At 37.5% G+C, this 19,363-nt stretch overlaps 1 protein-coding gene across 1 annotated transcript; it reads right to left on the bottom strand.

Moving 5' to 3' along the window:
• Positions 1-17,709: 17,709 nt before the first annotated feature.
• Positions 17,710-18,039, bottom strand: LOC133055873 (transcription and mRNA export factor ENY2-like). Its single transcript, XM_061140957.1, has 2 exons — positions 17,962-18,039; positions 17,710-17,910 (listed from the first exon to the last, which is right to left on the bottom strand). The coding sequence occupies exons 1-2, from the start codon at positions 18,037-18,039 to the stop codon at positions 17,710-17,712; spliced, it is 279 nt and encodes a 92-aa protein (XP_060996940.1).
• Between the last annotated feature and the right edge of the window lie 1,324 nt (positions 18,040-19,363).

Below are 19,363 nucleotides of genomic sequence, written 5' to 3'. Positions count from 1 at the left end.
TACAGGCAAGCAGCTAATCATCAAATAAAATGCTAAGAGCACTAATCCAAGTGAACAGTATTGTGGGTGTAAATTTAACCCAGGGAGCTGGAAGATGATTTCACAGGGTTGGTAACATTTAAATGTGCTTTGAAAGATGAATTAGATTTGGGCAGATCATATCAGATAGAAAATGATAGAAAGAACATTTTAGGGGGAAAGAACATCCTATGTTTAGGGAACAATAAAAAAAACTCCAGTGTGACTAGAGTCTTGGTAAAAGGGAAGGGGATGAGACCAAGAGAGTGGGAGAGACAGAGGAAGAAGAACGGACAGATGGAGAGAGGAAGACAGAGGAAGCAGGAGAGACAGAGGGAGAGGAAGAGTAGGGGGAGAGAGGGAAGGAGGGAAACAGACAGCTAGACAAGCCCAGGGCCAAGTGGAAAACCTTGAAAACTGTGCTGAGCTTGAACTTTACGATGAAGGCAACTGGAAGGCAGTAAAGGTTTTTGTTTGGATAAGTGATGTGACTAGCTCTGTTTTAGGAAAATGACTTAAGCGGTATGCAGTGTGGTGCTAGTGGTAAAACTGAGGCAGAGAGAGGAAGTTAATTTTTAATCTCAGTCTGAGATGATGAGCAATGGGTAATCGAAATAGATTTGTGATTTATGAAAGTAAACCACCTGAGTCAGAGTTCAAGGAACTTTCTTATGGGTAAAGTACATAAGGAAGTTATAGTGTATAGACTTTGTGATGCTTAACTTTGGGCTCTTACAAGGAAATAAAGTGACGGGGTCCAGGACATGCTGCCCCTTGACACTGAGTATCTTGCGTGCGTGCTGAGTCGCTTCAGTCGTGTCTGACTCTGCGGGCTGTAGCCTGCCACACTCCTCTGTCCACGGGGATTCTCCAGGACAGCCACCTCCAGGGGATCTTCCTGACCCAGGGACTGAACCCGTGTCTCTTACATCTGCATTGGCAGGCGCGTTCTTTACTGCTAGCGCCGCAGGGAAACCCACTGAATATCTTACGTTAAAGGAATTTGAGATGCAGCAATTCCCAGAGGAACTTTCTGACGCCTCCCTGAAACAGATCATAAGACTCTCATGGGAGAGGAGCCCTACCCACCCTCCCCCACCGCGCCACCACCAATACCTGAAGAAGAGGCGCATCCTTACGTCTGAAGACAGAGGGACGCCGAGAGGACTCTCAGCAAATAGGCCCTATTAATTGTCCCTCAGTTTACTACACTCGGCTTATACTCTTTCTGTCCTGTCATGCTCTCCCATGACTTTCTACTCTTCATCACACTTGCATAAGATCATTCTTAGGGTCATCATTTCCTTACAAAAGCTCCCATGTTACATAAAACTCACAAATAAATTTGTCTGCTTTACTCTGGTTCATTTGTCTTTTGTTACAGGGGCCCCAGTCAAAATCTTGGAAGGACAGTGAGGGAAAAGATATTTTTCCTTTCCTGCAAAAGCATAAAAAGAACTTGGACTTTAGAGTCACCAAACCACCAACTCTGGTTTTACCATTTCCTAACTTGCTGTGGGCAAGTTCCTTAATGTCTTTAAGTCTTTTTTTGTTTGTTTGTTTGTTTCTGGATGAGGAAATACAGGAAAAATTTATTTGGGTATATAAATGACAATCGGTTTTTTTTTCTTTTCTTTTTTTTGGGGGGTTTTGTCATACATTGATATGAATCAGCCATAGATTTACACGTATTTCCCATCCCGATCCCCCCTCCCCCTCCCACCTCCCTCTCCACCTGATTCCTCTGGGTCTTCCCAGTGCACCAGGCCCGAGCACTTGTCTCATGCATCCCACCTGGGCTGGTGATCTGTTTCACCATAGATAGTATACATGCTGTTCTTTTGAAATATCCCACCCTCACATTCTCCCACAGAGTTCAAAAGTCTGTTCTGTATTTCTGTGTCTCTTTTTCTGTTTTGCATATAGGGTTATCGTTACCATCTTTCTAAATTCCATATATATGTGTTAGTATGCTGTAATGTTCTTTATCTTTCTGGCTTACTTCACTCTGTATAAGGGGCTCCAGTTTCATCTATCTCATTAGGACTGGTTCAAATGAATTCTTTTTAATGGCTGAGTAATATTCCATGGTGTATATGTACCACAGCTTCCTTATCCATTCGTCTGCTGATGGGCATCTAGGTTGCTTCCATGTCCTGGCTATTATAAACAGTGCTGTGATGAACATTGGGGTGCACGTGTCTCTTTCAGATCTGGTTTCCTCAGTGTGTATGCCCAGAAGTGGGATTGCTGGGTCATATGGCAGTTCTATTTCCAGTTTTTTAAGAAATCTCCACACTGTTTTCCATAGCGGCTGTACTAGTTTGCATTCCCACCAACAGTGTAAGAGGGTTCCCTTTTCTCCACACCCTCTCCAGCATTTATTGCTTGTAGACTTTTGGATAGTGGCCAACCTGACTGGCGTGTAATGGTACCTCATTGTGGTTTTGACTTGCATTTCTCTAATAATGAGTGATGTTGAGCATCTTTTCATGTTTGTTAACCATCTGTATGTCTTCTTTGGAGAAATGTCTGTTTAGTTCTTTGGCCCATTTTTTGATTGGGTCATTTATTTTTCTGGAATTGAGCTTCAGGAGTTGCTTGTATATTTTTGAGATTAATCCTTTGTTTCTTCATATACAGTAAAGTTGCAGGATATAAAATTAACACACAGAAATCCCTTGCATTCCTATATACTAACAATGAAAAAACAGAAAGAGAAATTAAGGAAATAATACCATTCACCATTGCAACAAAAAGAATAAAACACTTAGGAGTATATCTACCTAAAGAAACAAAAGACCTATACATAGAAAACTATAAAACACTGATGAAAGAAATCAAAGAGGACACAAACAGATGGAGAAACATACCGTGTTCATGGATTAGAAGAATCAATATTGTCAAAATGGCTATTCTACCCAAAGCAATCTATAGATTCAATGCAATCCCTATCAAGCTACCAACGGTATTTTTCACAGAACTAGACCAAAGAATTTCACAATTTGTATGGAAATACAAAAAACCTCGAATAGCCAAAGTAATCTTGAGAAAGAAGAATGGAACTGGAGGAATCAACCTGCCTGACTTCAGACTCTACTACAAAGCCACAGTCATCAAGACAGTATGGTACTGGCACAAAGACAGAAATATAGATCAGTGGAACAGAATAGAAAGCCCAGAGATAAATCCACACACCTATGGACACCTTATCTTTGACAAAGGAGGCAAGGATATGCAATGGAAAAAAGACAACTTCTTTAACAAGTGGTGCTGGGAAAACTGGTCAACCACTTGTAAAAGAATGAAACTAGAACACTTTCTAACACCATACACAAAAACAAACTCAAAATGGATTAAAGATCTAAATGTAAGACCAGAAACTATAAAACTCCTAGAGGAGAACATAGGCAAAACACTCTCCAACATAAATCACAGCAAGATCCTCTGTGACCCACCTCCCAGAATATTGGAAATAAAAGCAAAACTAAACAAATGGGACCTAATGAAACTTAAAAGCTTTGTCTTTAAGTCTTAACAAAAAATGTGCTGTGCTTAGTCGCTCAGTTGTGTCCAACTCTCTGCAACCCCGCGGACCGCAGCCTGTCGGGCTCCTCTGTCCATGGGGATTCTCCAGGCAAGAATGCTGGAGAGGATTGCCATGCCCTCCTCCAAGTAACATAAAATAGGTACATTAATATTAGTGTGATAGAGTTCATGTGAAGTGTTGAGACAGCATGAATGCTATTCAATAAATGTCAGTCTTCTCATTTTCTTTCCCCTCCCAGCCACTTAACTATATTTTTGATGGTTAAGGTTGTCATGTAAGTGTCCTTGAGATTTAGCATTATTAAAATAGTTTTTAGGTTATAGTAAGCATTGATGAGAAAACAGTGACCCTAGAATTATTTCTAAATTCTGCACTTTAGTATTAGAGCTAGATTATGTTATTTAATGTGCATATCACGCTGTCTTTGATATATGCTACCCCTCTGTGTGGAATGACCTTTCTCCATCCCTTAAAATTGACTAGTCCAGCCTATAAGATGCAACTGAAATATCATTTCCTTCAAGAAGGCTCTCTTCTTACCCCAGGTAAGATTTGCCTTCTCTTTGTTCCCATATTACCACATAAGACGACAATGTACTAAATGCCATGATAGAGTACATGGTGTTATAATCTACTTGCATGTTAGTCTCTCCCTATGGTCTATGAAAGGGCAAGAACTGTGTATAGTAGACTATATCAGCATTTCTGCAGTTCTTATCCTGGACCTGGAACATACCAGATATTTAATAAGTATTTGTCAAACAAAGGAACCAGTTTTTAAAATCACTCATCTACCCATCCTAAGCACTTGTTTACAAATGATATCCATTTTTCTGTTTTAAATCTCTCATGTCTTACTTATCAGTCCATCTTTCTCCTCAGAGAAGCAGCTGGGATGGTTCTGAAGAAACTGATCTGAGGGACTTGCCTGGTGGTCCAGGGGGTAAGACTCCATGCTCCCAATGCAGGAGTCCTGGGTTCAATCCTTGGTCAGGGAACTAGATCCCATATGCTGCAACTAAAGAGCTTGTATGCCACAACTGAGATCAAAGATCCCACGTGCCACAACTATGACCTGGTGCAGCCAAATAAATAAATATTTAAAAAAGAAAAGAAACTGATATGAAAACAAAAAAAAACCTGTATTGCAGCTTGGCTCCTCCACAATTAGTCATGAAATATGGGCAAGTCACTGAATCTCTTTGCCCTTGCTGCCTTATGTGCAAAATAAGAATAACTTGGAAGGACTAATACTGAAGCTGAAACTGCAATACTTTGGCCACCTAATGCAAAGAACTGACTCATTGGAAAAGACCCTGCTGCTGGGAAAGACTGAAGGCAGGAGGCGAAGGGGACGACAGAGAATGAAATGGTTGGATGTCATCAACAACTCTACGGACATGAGTTTGAGCAAGCTCTGGAAATTGTTGATGGACAGGGAAGCCTGGCATGCTGCAGTCCATGGGGTCACAAAGAGTCAGACACGACTGAGTGACTGAACTGAACAGGCTTGTAACAAGGATTAAATGAAATAAGACACAAAAGAGCCATACATAATATCTGTCACATAGTGAGTTTTTATAATTTACTGGCAACTTACTATTTGCTGTTGTTAAAAATTTAAGGTAGGGACTTCCCTTGGGGTTCAGTGATTGAGAATCTGCCTTCCAATGCAGGGGATGTGGGTTGGATCCCTGGCTGGGGAGCTAAGGGCACCCCCCATGCCTCAGGGCAACTGGGCCTGGACACCGCACCTGCTGAGCCTGAGTTCTGCAACAAGAAAAGCCTGTTCATCACAACGCAGACCCAGCACAGCCAAAATAAATAAACGAATTTAAAAGTGTTTTTAAGTTAGAATATAGTTGAAAGTGAAAAGGGACTTTTGGTGAAAAACGTGGGTCTTTCATGCAATTAGCTGGATTATTCTAATCATCCAGAGAACTCTGTAAAACTGCCTTTGTTTTAGGCGCTACTATTAGCACTAGCACCAGAATGAACCTGTTAACAAAAATAAAACACAGTTAAACACCTCAGCCTCAAAGTCATTGCCCGTCATAAATAACTTGCAAGTTATTTAAATGAAGATAGATTGCCTCTATAATGGGGTGCTATCCATAAATCAGGAAGAAAAACAAACAACTCAAAGACCCATTAATGTGAAAGGCTGACAAATCTGGGTTTTCAAAGGCCCTACAATTGGTATTTTCAGAAGCCCTAGTACAATACATATTCACTGTTTCTGCCAAACCCCACAGCTAAAGGAACATGCTCAAAGCTTTGAGGATGAATCTGAATGTAGTGAATTCAGAGGTGGATGCTTGTAGAATCAAGGGAAGTTTTCACCCTCGACAAAGAAAAATTGCAGCTGGTTTTAGTGAATGAACTGCAGTTCTCCGGGCACCAGAGCTCTTAGCATTTTTCTCCCAAATTCACCCTGGGAGGTTTAGAAAGGATGTGTTAGTGCAATGCTGCCATCTACAGCCAGAATTTTCCATGTGCTTTGATAAAAGAATGAAAACAACTCTAGGGCTGTTCAGTTAAATTCATACCCTGTTCATACACTTCAAATTACATTTTTGGTCACTTCATGAGATAAGCTCATTAGTTCCAAAAAATTTTTTTAGCTGAGGTTTCTTCTAATTACCAAAGCAATCTATTTTAGCTTTACTTCAAATTTCATACAAAAGATACGTCCACCTCATACGAGTTTTCCTGAATTCCCACAGCATACATGTCTAACAGATGGAATTACTAGGAAAAAAATCTTTTAAAAAGAATTATGTTCATTATTCTTCTGATGAGATGAACTCACTTCTGAGTGAAGTTATAAACTGGTTGGACATAGGCAGATGACTCAGCCCAGGGGGTGCTAATACCAGAATTTTCCAGCACTGCACCTGGACCCCTCTACTTGGGTTCTGCTCGTTCCCTCTTTATTTTGACAACAAGCAGAGGAAATAAGATGACTGCAGAGAGCATCAGTCTTTTCTCTAGAGAACAATGCTGTCTCAGTAAGTAGCATCCAACTCAGATATAAATCATATTTATAAAACACAGGCTCTTCCCAGAAATAACCAAGCAATATTACAAAAATTAAAACCATACCCACTATTTCCAGTCTCTCTTGTTTCCAAGCTTGTTTTTTCTCAACTAAGTATTCAGTCTCTGCTGTCTCACATTTTTTTCTGAATATTTCTTGTATCTCATTATGAGTCAGCTTATTTTCCTCAAGCTCACTTTGCTTCTCATAGATCTCAATGCTCACCGAAAAACAAAAGAACAAAAATCAACGTTCATAATGAAATACCATAAAAAGAGTTACCTTATTTGTTCCTTTACAATGGTTTCAGTGTACTTCAGGTTAAAGAGTTCAACTAGTTCCTCAAATATGGATAAAAGTGTCACAGAAAATGTATAGTCATATTAAAAATATTAGTTTTAATGTCTTTCTGAGGGACAGAATATATACAATTATTTGATGCTATACTTTTGATCCTCATAAGCAATCACTTAACTAGACCATTCTTTTTTAAAAATTAATTTGTATTGGAATATAGCTACTTTATAATGCTATGTTACTTTCTGTTGTACAACAGAGTGAGTCAGCTTGCTGCTTACATATATCCCCTCTTTTTTGGATTTCCTTCTCGTTTAGGTCACCACAGAACACTGAGGAGAGTTCCCTGTGCTATAAGTGGGTTCGCATTAGCTATCTATTTTATACATAGAATCAATAGTGTGTATTGATAGTCACTTCCAGTCTCCCAATGCACCCCTTTGCCGCCTTGATATCCATATGTTTGTTCTCTAGCCTACGTCTCTATTTCTGCTTTGCAAATAAGATCAACTACACCATTTTTCAGATCACTCTTTACTCTCATTTGGTGGATGATAAAAATAAGGCATGTGAGGGTTAAATGACTTATTCAAGGTCACTGCAAGTAATTTGTACAAATTACACCTAAAGAAGAGACTCTTTATCATTACAACTGCCCTGCGGTCCTAGCAAGAGTGTTAGGCCTCCTCTTTTTCACCCCTCTCTCTAGTGAGAGGTTTACTTCAAATTTTCCACAGTTGTCAATTTCTCAAAGTTAACAATGAGAGAATAATTTATGACAACCCACTCAATTCCGAAGAGATGGACTGGGGAAGAAAAGTGAGATGCTACATCTGAAAGTTTATATTGGAGTATTAAAGAGAAAAGGTTTTATCTACATTTACAAAAGTAGTATTGCATTTTTTACAGCCTGAGTATTAACGGTACAAGTTAAAAAAGTCCTTTGATGCAGTAGCAAGTTATTCAGTTTGTTTATACAGTAGTTAAGAAAAGATTACAGTAAGTTTACTGCAAAGGCTTAAGTGAAAAAAATCTACTTAACTCTTTCATAATTGATCTTATGAAATGTTTAGGATAAAAATATAAATGTCTCAGTTATTATTTAGCACTTGGAACCATACTGATGCTTTCTCAAAACATAAGCAGGGTTTTGGTTTTATTTTTCATGGCTTGAGAAGACCATATCATCCCTCTCTCACCTTGAGATGTCCCCCCAACCATCCTCTGGGCTAGGTGTTTAATCATCCGTTAGAATTCTAAGTCCACAGAGGAAGGGAAGAGTTTTAAATGACTCTAAATATTTCAAATACATTGAGAAACATGAATTCTCCTTAGTCTCTTATTCACCTTTCATCATACTACAAAACCATCAAACACATGCATTGTCAATTTTTCTATATTATGTGAACAAAAGATTTCCAAGTAGGATTTGGTAGATGCTGGATTTCAAATTAAATCGAAAATGTGCCCATAACACAATTATTTCATTAACTCTAAATAATTTAAATTCTTGCAATTGAACCATGTCTTGATTGAAAAAAAAATCTTCACATAATACCAAATCCAATAAACAGAAGCAAGCAATTGGTGTACTGTCCACACACTTCCATTTTGTTTTAAAAACACATTTATGGTGATGGTTTTACAACTCTGTGAATATACTAAAAACCACTGAATTATACACCTTCAAGGGTGAATTTTATGATATGTGAATTATATCTCAATAAAGCTGTTATTTTTAAAAAATTTAATTAAGTGTTCGGTAAGAAAATCCTGCTAGGAAATAAATTATTTTTTCCTTGTTAGCATCATATTTAAGAGTGTATACAAAAGTGAAATAAACAAAATGAATGTTCACTGCAGCCCAGATAAGGTGTTGCTACCTATGAGACAGAATATTTACTGTGCTACAGTCATGATTCCCAAATTATAATCTGAGAGACCTGTGTAAAATTCCACTGAAACCCACCATTACACGATAAAACTTAGGGCATCATTTGGCACATTGTGCAGTATACTTATATTTTTAAAGGATTCTTTGTTGTCACATTCATCTGTTTTTGTTTAACTGACAAAAGGATCAAGCAAAGGTTATGATGAGATCTCATTATGATATTTCTTTAAAGTAAATTTGGATAGAAACATGAAAGTTACCCCAGTACAGACATATAGTTTTGAACTCACTAAAAGTTTTTGGAAATAATATTTCAGATGTTTTCCACTTGGATTTTGGAAGGAGGAATAGTCAGGAGGGTCATTATTTTCTGGAAAAATGGTTTTGATAGCATCAAAGAATCTTAAGAGTCAGAAAGCACTTTAGAGATAATCTGGTTAAATCCACTGCCTTCCTAGATGAAGAAACAAAGACCCAGAGAGGTTAAGTAATTTGTGCAAGGTCGTATAGCAAGGTAGTGAAAGAGTAAAACAGAAAGTGGTTCTCTTGATTCTCTAACCCCAAATTTTCATCCTCTCATTCCCTAAACTGCTATCATCTAGGGAAAATTAAAATTTGTTAGGTGTTCCCAGTTTAAAAAAAATGCTTGTATGTAAAATAATCTCATGTACAGTAGGCATTTAAGGAATATTTTTAAATTATGAGTTATTTTCCATTTATTTTTATTTTTGTGTAAAATATACACAAACAGTTTTGTGAAATATTTTGTAATCCATCTCGTGATGAAGAAAATTTCACAAGGAGAGATTAGAGGGGTTAAGGAAAGGGCCAGAAAACAATCACATCTCTTTCCAAATTTTGCCTCACAAAAATCCCAAGAGGGTTAAAAAAAAATTAGTCATTTGAATGAACCTTGCAAATAAATAATATCACACCTCTGCTAGAGAGAGTGTGAATGGAAACAGTCATTCTGGAAAACAGCTTCACAGTTTCTATCAAAGGCCTTTGAAATTTTTTATAGTTTAAACTAATAAATCTATATCTGGAAACTAATTATATAACTATAACCATGATCCAAAAACACAGCTTTGCAGAGAAAGGTTCATTGCAGCCTTATTTATCATGAGAAGAAATGGTAAACATGATAGTATTTTCATTTGACAATTGTTATGGTAGCTAATAAAAGAAAATTTAGAATTTAATGCAGAATATTTGATATAGTAAGTTTTAAAAGCAGAATACAAAATTTTATATGCGGTGTATATTTAAAAATATAAAAACTTGTGTATAGAAACATATTGATTGCCTTTCGGCAGTAAAAATATGGGTGGTTTTGCTTATATTATCCAATTTTTAAATGAAAAATATGTATGGTTTTTATAGTAGAAAACCTTTCATAGGTGCTGTTATTAAAGTAAACATAAAACGAGGCAACCAATGAAAAATCAATTCAAAAAATAAAATTATAATCTGCCTTTGGAATGAAGTATTTATAGGCTTTGGGTTCAGATGACTTTCCACTACACCGCATTATCCAATCCCATCATTTCACATGTTGCCAAGTGCTCTTCTTTACAGAATCACGTACGATTAGCATCTATCATAATAAATAGTTCTTTGAGATTCTAAAGAATACCATTCACTCCAGAGCTTATAAATACGTCATTCTTTTGATTTGCTTGGTCAGACCGCACCAATTAAAACCAAACCACACTTGTCTCTCAAACTTAGTTCAGGTGGAGAGGCTCCCGGCTGCTTCCTGAGAGGTTCCCTAATTGAAGTCAGTCCCTCTCCTGCTGCACATGGTGAAGTCCTCTTTTCTCTCTGTACCACTGCAGTATCTGCACTCACACAAAGGCATGAGGGGCCGTAATTCCTCATCTCACCAAAACGCGCGAGTTAATCAAAGCTGTCACCTGGAGACCCGGAAGAACAGCAAACACTTTCAAGGTAATCGCTAAGCATCGAAAAGGACAATCAAACGTTGTTTTAAACAAGAAAACAGGTTCTAGTGATGTTATTCATTTTAAGAAGAGAATTGGTTAAAGGGGATTTCAAAAGTCCTGAGTCTCCCCTTTAGAAGAATTCCCCGTTGCTTACACTTTGGAATAATAAGGCCAGTTAGAAGGCCCTTTTATTTCTCTTGTCAGCGTGATTCATGCCCCAACATTGGAAATGAAGAGGATCCTTTCCTGCCTAGACCTCAGGAAGACAACCATGAAGGCAAACTGGCAACGTGGGTTTCTGCTGTCAGAGGTTTGCACATCAATCAACAAGACTCCAGATGGCATGTGTTTTCAGTGATCATGTCACTTACCATCAACATCACATTAAATCCTTGCAGTAAAAATGGGTTCTTTTCCCCATATTCACAAGCAGATGATCTCTGACTTCATCCTCAGGCCTCTCACGTTGGGAAGAAAACAGAGCAACTGCGTCTCCTGCTGCCTATTAGCGTGAAGACACATGTGCAGAGGAGGGACTCGTCCAAGTGAGAAGGAAGGAAGACTCATTCCTTGGCAGTACTTGACTTCGTTCCAGTACTTATTTTCCCCTTAGTTTAGGTGGCTCAGTGGTAAAGAATCCGCATGCCAATGCAGAGAACACAGGTTCGATCCCTGAGCTGGAAAGATTCCCCCGCTGGAGGAGGAAATGGCAACCCATTCCAGTATTCTTGCCTGGGAAATCCCATGGACAGATGAGCCTGGCGGGCTGTGTCCATGGGATCACAGAGAGCTGGACACAACTGAGCATGTAGCATACTTTCTCTACATTCAATTAAACTGTGTTTTGAATTTCGCATTGCTCATTTCTAAGTGTAAGAATACCATTATCTCTGTTATTAGAACTCTTCTATTATTAAGCAATTTCTCACATTCTTTTAATTTTTCCCAGGTTCACTCCCTTACTTGCCTGCTCAATACTTCTCCCCTCACCTAGCTGAAGCAGCTCAAGGGAGAACAGTTCTATCAACAGAAGGATCTGAGTTTTAGAAGCCGGAGAGAAAATTACTGGTGTCATGATATAGCCTTATTGTTTCTCGGGTTTGGCATAATATTCAGTAGGAAATCATTCCGGACGAATGCCACTAAAACCCACACCAATACAAGTTGGCTTTTTTAGTATTATTTCAGATCCCTGATGGAAGGGAAAAATGCATGTCTGGGAGCAATCACACTCAAGCATATATCTTCCCCTGATGCAATTTTGTGAATCCAAAGTGATAAAAAGAAGTTGTGACTTTTGACATGACTGAATGAATTCCAAGGTACTGTTTGAATCAATCAGGTTACTTTTCCCCTGAAATAAATCCAGTATGTTTACACTCTTACCATATGTTAAAAGAATGCATTTGAAAATCTCATGATGAGTTAATTTATTTTTTAAAAAGGCAGTGGGTGGAGGGAGCTCATATAGAAAAGGACACAGTGTTGCCCCAACTCTTTTTTTTTTTTTCTCCATATTTCCGATCACTTTTCTAATTTTGAAGATCTGCTCCTGGGGAAGGGCTAGCTTTTACTGAGTCTTATTTTGGAAAAATCTGACAGGCATGGCTGCACCCTTATTAGATGCTAAAGTAACTGCCTTTGAGTGCAAGGGTAGTATGTTCCATATGTGTGCAGAGTTAACTGAGGAAGGACAACTACCTTCCTTGCTTTCTATCTAACTACTGAAGTAGTTAGGGCATAAGATAAAATTGTGGTATATTAATTCCTCCTGTTCCTAAAGAGTAGCATAACTCTTTGCTCTAAGATCAACTATAGATCTGGTTTCCTCTACTCTGATTCATAGCATTTATTGTCTATTTTGGTAATCATCATTTACAATTTTGGAGACTCGTTAAATGTTGCAGAAGGGCATACCTTACTTTCAAATCAGAGTTAATTTTAAGGGTGTCTTGAACATGCTCTAGTCCCCTCAACCCAGAGTACACCCACTAAAATGATCTCTTTTCTCTTTGCTTTGGAAATCTCATGGACAACACTAACAAACTTTATAGAATTTTTACGACCAATTTGTTGGTCTTTGCGCAGCACTTTAGAAATAGACAGCACTAAATATTGCAGTGGGTAATTAGCCAACCCTTTCTAACTTGAAACTGTGTAAGTATGGACATGTTGAACTTCTGAATATTTTATTCTTTCTTCCTTTTATCGGCTTAAGCTTAATACTGAACATTCTGATGACTCAATTTGAGTGAAAGAAAAAAAGACATTTTTGGTTTGAATAAGAATTATCTTGCCATTAAATAGCATCGTTTTCTTTCAGTATACAGAATGTTTTTTCATTTTAACACGCCATTTTTTATGCCCTGAGTAGAAAGACTGTCAAAGGTAAACACTTGAGCTAATCTCTAGTTAGGAAAGCATTTGATCACTAGTTTTGCTTTACTTTTGAACAAGGACACTCTTTAAGAAGACAACCAGCCGCTCCCAGGGTGGAAAGTGACTATTCATTTCTGTTGTATACACAGTTAAACCTTCTATTATGTATCCTATTAATAAGTATATTTGCTTTTGTAGTGTGTACTGTCCCCTGATCTCTGAGCTCATTACTATTATAATCTTCTCTAAATAAATAACATCTAAGATTCAATCCCCATAGATCTGCTGTCAGAGGACATTTCCTTTCATTTTTTTAGTATTCTAGGATCCAAGGATAAGATTCTAAAATTATTTTAAAGCAAACATTAAAGTGGAATAGCAATTAGGAGTCAGTTAAAACTCATAAGAAGTTTAAATGCATTTTCTGGTCATTCTTTTCTTGGCAAGTTGTGGTGTTTAAACCATAAATAATTCTTAGCTTAAACTATGCTGAAGACAGGAAACCAGAAAATAATTGAAATAATGATTTCAAATCAATAATGAAAAATAGAAAACCTTTGATATTAAAGTTATTGTTTCATTCAACTTGCTGAATATTATTAGGTTTAATGCTGTCATTACTATAATATTATTCTTAGAGTTCATTATGTTTTGTACCCTTAGTTTTGATGCACAATTCTTGGAACAATGAAAGCATTTAATATTTAGCAAATGAGTGAGAGAATGAATGAATGAGTTAATTAATGGCAAATGCACTCTAAATATACACTGCAGTGTATGAATACGTTTCTGTCTTACCTTACCCACTGATGTTCAGTTTACAGATGTATCTGAAACAAAGATCTAGGAGACAAACACAAAGAACTGGAGAACACATTTTTTTTTTTCTGTTCTACCAGTTTATTGCTACCAACCCATCTCCCTCCACCCTCATGCACACATGCTCAGTCATGTAACCCCATGGACTGCAGCCCGCCAGGCTCCTCTGTCCATGGACTTTTCCAGGCAAGAATACTGGAGTGGCTTGCCATTTCCTTCTCCCTGGAAAACACTTTTAATCTAGACTCCTTGAAACTCATCTTAGACTCTTTTGAGAGTCAGTATTTCAGAGGGAGTTTGGTTGAAGAAGTCATTATGGAAAAGAAGAAAAGCAGAATCCTAGGTGTTTGGCAGGTTCTAAGTAGATTCTTGGGCTTCCCTGGTGGTTCAGTGGTAAAGAATCCACCTGTCAATGCAAGAGACCTGGGTTCGATCCCTGGGTCAGGAAGATCCTCTGGAGAAGGAAATGGCAACCCACACCAGTACCCTTGCCTGGGAAATCCCATGGACAGAGCAGACTGGTGGGCTACAGTCCATGAGTCGCAGAAGAGTCAGATATGACTTACTGGCTAAACAACGACAAAGTAGATTCTTAGTTTAAAGTTGGTGAGGTTTATTGCCAACAATTCTTCAGTTTTTGTTTTAAATAACTTCTAATATTATTTCACAAACCTCATTCAGTCCTATACTATATGCAAATAATATTTCTAAAAAAAGAATCATTATTTCCCTAAAGTATATTTGATTTTTAAAGCCATAACTACAGAGGGGAAAGCACATGGAAATGGATCTTCTTGCTGAGAGGGGACATGTTCAGAGTTTTCATTGAGATCAGGGTCAAGAACACCCCCAAGAGTGTGTTTATTGAGGGCAATACAGAGAATCTTGGCATGTGTTATCAATTTGGGAACAAGTACGTGCATCTAGATCGGCATCAGGCAATTTGTTAGACCCAGAGGCACGATACTAAGTGATGTACTAACAAGGCAAAAATAAGAAAACCATTTAAAAAGCACATCATTAGATTCTGAATAAAAACACTACCCGGATAGTTTATACATAAAACACACCACGTTGTGGAATGAAAGATAAATGCTTTTCTATGTTCTGCCACTTGTGGATGATGTCATCACTGTGATTACATGAAGAAGAAACTTCTTCATCCCAGATGGTCACCATTCTCTCTCAGGTAGCCCTACGATTCATATGTTAGTGTAATTTTTGTTCAATTCAATTGTACAAAAACACATTGCCTTTTCTCACTGACATGGGTGGATGAGCACACTGTTTTATCTTATTATTCACTTCAGTCTTTGCTAATGTGTTTTCCTATAGGATTTATTCTTTTACTCTAGTCATCACAAGCTTTGCCTAGATAACTAGAACAGACTTTCAGAAACCTCTTTTTTTTTGTTGTTCCTAAGTGGGGTCAGAGATTTTTTTTTAAGGATTATTAAACTCTCAAACATTCAAGCAAAGATACTGCTTTATTTCCTATCTACATTATGAGGTGTACCCATTAATTAATGCAGAAAGAAAAAAGTGGATAATTTGTTAATATTTGTAGCTAAATTATCTCAACCCTCACTATTCCAATGGAATTTAGAAACCATGTGGTTTAATATCTTCATTTTTTAAAATTAGGTGACTTCCCTGGAGGTCTGGTGGTTAAGAATCTGCCTTGCAGTGCGGGCACATGGGTTCAGTTCCTGCTCCGGGAAGATTCCTCACCTTGCTGGGCAACTCAGCCCAAGAACCACAGCTACTGAAACCCATGCACCTAGAGCCCATGCTCTGCAACGAGAGAAGCCATTTCAATGACAAGCCCACGTACCGCAACTAGAGAAAGCCTGCACGCAGCAACAAAGGCCCAGCACAGCCAAAAATAAAAATAAATAAATAACACTAAATAAACCAAAAAAGAATGAAACTTCCAATGCAGGGGGTGTGGGTTTGATCCCTGGTCAGGGAGCTAAGATCTCACATGCCTCATGGCCAAAAAAATCAAAACATAGAGCAGAAGCTATACTGTAATAAATTCAATAAAGACTTTAAAAATAGTCCACATTAAAAGAAATCTTAAAAACAAATAAAAAATTAGGAAACCAAGGGCTAGAAAGGATAAGCAAATCACCCAAATTTACATTATCAATTAATGGATGTGCTAAGCTTAAATCCCTGGCCTTTTATACCATCTACTCTACCATATGACACAATATTGCTTAGAAGTAGAGTGAAGTTTTAAATGGGTTCTCCAGATGGCAAAATTCATTTATGCTTAGTAACTAGGCTACTTTATACAAAAATTATCAATTTCTTGTGATTTTTCTATTTCATGTCTTAAAAGTAATGCTAACATTTCACTCTGATGCAAGAAAAGCTAGGTTATGTACTTCCTAACTGCAATTAAAGAAACATATACTTTGAGATTGGGTTTGATGTATATGTATTTTTTTATATGTATTTTTAAAACCAGGAAAATGGTAACACTGCTGATTTTTCCATTAGCTATAAAATCAACAATATATTTCAAGATGAGAAAGCACTGTAGGTTTTTAATCTGTTGCACATACAAATTCTTCCAGATGCTTGACTGATCCATGTTACATAAATTTGCTGACAACTGTCTTGCAATTTCTAATTGAAGGCATTTTAAGTAATTGTGCTAAAGCCATGTTCAGTGTGTATAGCACTGGAGAAGCCCAGACACCAGAGAGGAAACTTACACAAGAGCTGTTAATAGAATCCAAATTCTGGTTTTTAAAGCAGCCAGCTGCAATCCACTTGTGATGGAAGAAGAAACAGATGAATTTGATACAAATGATTTATCTGTGAAAGCAGAAACCTGATATTCAAAATCGACACTAGTTGATCTTTTAAAAAAGCAAATACATCTTTGCTTTTGGACAATCACTTGAAATAAGAACAAGAAACCTTGGGACTCTTAAAATATGAAACATAACTTCCCTTGGAAGTTCTTAAAGATGGAATTAGAATACCATTCGTGTCATATCTTTTGTTTTTAAAATCGGGTATAAAATTCAGAAAAAAATGTTTCTTGTATGATCCATAGCTAGTAAACACAATGTTTTACATCCCCAGGTGAGTGTTAAGCAAAATATGAATTCAAGTATACCAAGTTTCTTTGGAAGAAAAGCCACATATTTGTTAGTGAGGGGAGAAAAGGATCATATTAAATATCTCTTGCTAAATTTGACTTCGACTAGCTTATGTCATCATTAACTTATTCCTCTTCATCCTCCTCTTCTTCTTCTCCCCCTTGGTAGATATGGACAACTTAAAGCAGTGATTCTTTTTGTCTTCATTCATGAGATACTTATTAAAATAACACATTGAGTGGAAAAAAAATCAATACAACATACGCATCGTTACTGAAAACATATTTTTTGCTGTTTAGCCACTAAGGGGTGTCTGACTTTTTTGTGACCCCATGAACTATAGCCCACCAGGCTCCTCTCTCCATGGGATTTCCCAGACAAGAATATTGGAGCAGGCTGCCATTTCCTCCTCCATGCGATCCTCCCATGTCTCTTGCGTCTCCTTCCTTGGCAGTCAGATCCTTTACCACCAAGCCACCAGGGAAGCCAAAAACTGTATACCATCATACCAAAAAAAAAAAAAAAAAGGATTTTATTTTGGGAAATTGATTCCTAATTTATGGCAAGTTTTACTTTCAGAAATAAAACCACAAAACAACACGATCTAATTCAACCTTAAAGGCTGGCTTGCTAAGCAAGGAATGTTCTTATTTTCCTAGGAGCTCTTCCTTTACACAGTCAGGTACCTGGGTTCTGCCTTTGGGTGTGATTTCAGCCACCCAGTCATCCACAGTAACGTGTTGTAGTCCTTTTTTTTCGTTATCTCTTAATGGTGTGCCTTCAACTGTGTCCTTCCAGCCACATTCAATTAATTTGGCTTTTAGCAACTCTTTGAGGCATTCTGTTCCCTTCTCCAGGGGATCTTCCCAACCCAGGGCTCGAACCCAGGTTTTTTTTACCAGCAGGTCCACCAGGGAAGCCCTCTTTCTCCAGCTTGCTCTCATCTGTACATCTTTGCGCATCTTGCTACCTACCATCTCCGAGGGTGAGAGCTGTCCCTTCCCAGCTGCAAAATGACCCCTGCGCTGACGACCATTACCTGACACACTTCTTGTTTGCCCAGAGCAGTGATTTTCGAACTATGAATTTTGATCCTTTTATTAGGTTCTGATCAGAACTTTTTTTAATGAGATAGAAATAGCATCAAAGGTGCACTACACATAGCGAGGGTAACTACTCTAAGTCTTAAAATAAAATATATCTATTAATGTGAATCATGGTTTTAAAAGTCTGAAAGGCCCTGAGTCAGAGTAGGAGAATTATGAAAATCATTGTGAGTTTGCTTCAACACCTTGGGCACGTTTCTCTTCTTTGGTTTTCTTCTAAGTAACCCTTGACTCTCTTAGCACTGATTATCACACCCTGGAATTTATTTTTCACACTTAAAGCTTTGCAGGAGGAAAAATACATATACTAACACATAACTATACTAACGTATATATTAGTATTCTAACATGCAATAATACTGTATGCTAACAGATAACAAAGGAACATGTAGTTAGACCTCCTTAGAAATCAACATATTTTTTAGTAAATAACTAAGTAGAAGTCAGGTCATCTAAATATTATTTCTGTGATTGTCATGAGACCTTATAAAAGTCTGCTGTGACTTAGTTCCCTAGTATATTTGATAAGAATAATTCCTGATGCTAACCCTTGGAAAATTAATATTAGCAGACTAATACTACTATAGACTGTTCTAAGCAAGAGTAGTATAAATATATGGATGGAGAGACCTGCTAAAACAGCAATTTCAAGACCTCTATTAATTGGCTTCATTGCATATTCTTTTTGATTGTTCCTTAAAAAATATTTAGGGATTCTCTGGTAGCTCAGCGAGTAAAGAATCCGCCCAGCAATGCAGAAGACCTGGGTTCAATCCCTGGGTCGGGAAGATTCCCTGGAGAAGGGAACCCACTTCAGTATTCTGGTCTGGAGAATTCCATGAACTGTACAGTCCATGAGTCACAAAGAGTCAGACACGACTGAGTGACTGTCACTTCACCAAAAAATATTTGTCTTATGTAAGATTTTTTTTCATGTCTGTAATCTTCCCCTTACAATCAAAGAAGCCTTTTGAGAATACAGAACATGATTTAGAAGGTTCAACATCATTTTAAGACCCAGAAAAGAGCTCCATTAATGGATGTGACTTAAGAGATGCTTATAATAATTAAATCATGATGAAGGACAGATGAAGAGTTAAAATTTATGAGGAGCTAGAAACAGACTCTTAAGATAAATGCCATGAAATCAGTCAGGAATAGAGAAAAAAGGAAAAACACAAAACCATGAAATTAA

The sequence above is a fragment of the Dama dama genome, chromosome 5 (genome assembly GCF_033118175.1).
Source record: "Dama dama isolate Ldn47 chromosome 5, ASM3311817v1, whole genome shotgun sequence".
NCBI classification, from domain to species: domain Eukaryota; kingdom Metazoa; phylum Chordata; class Mammalia; order Artiodactyla; family Cervidae; genus Dama; species Dama dama.
Note: the sequence above shows the minus strand (reverse complement) of the source record. Positions and strands in the feature narration are given on the sequence as shown.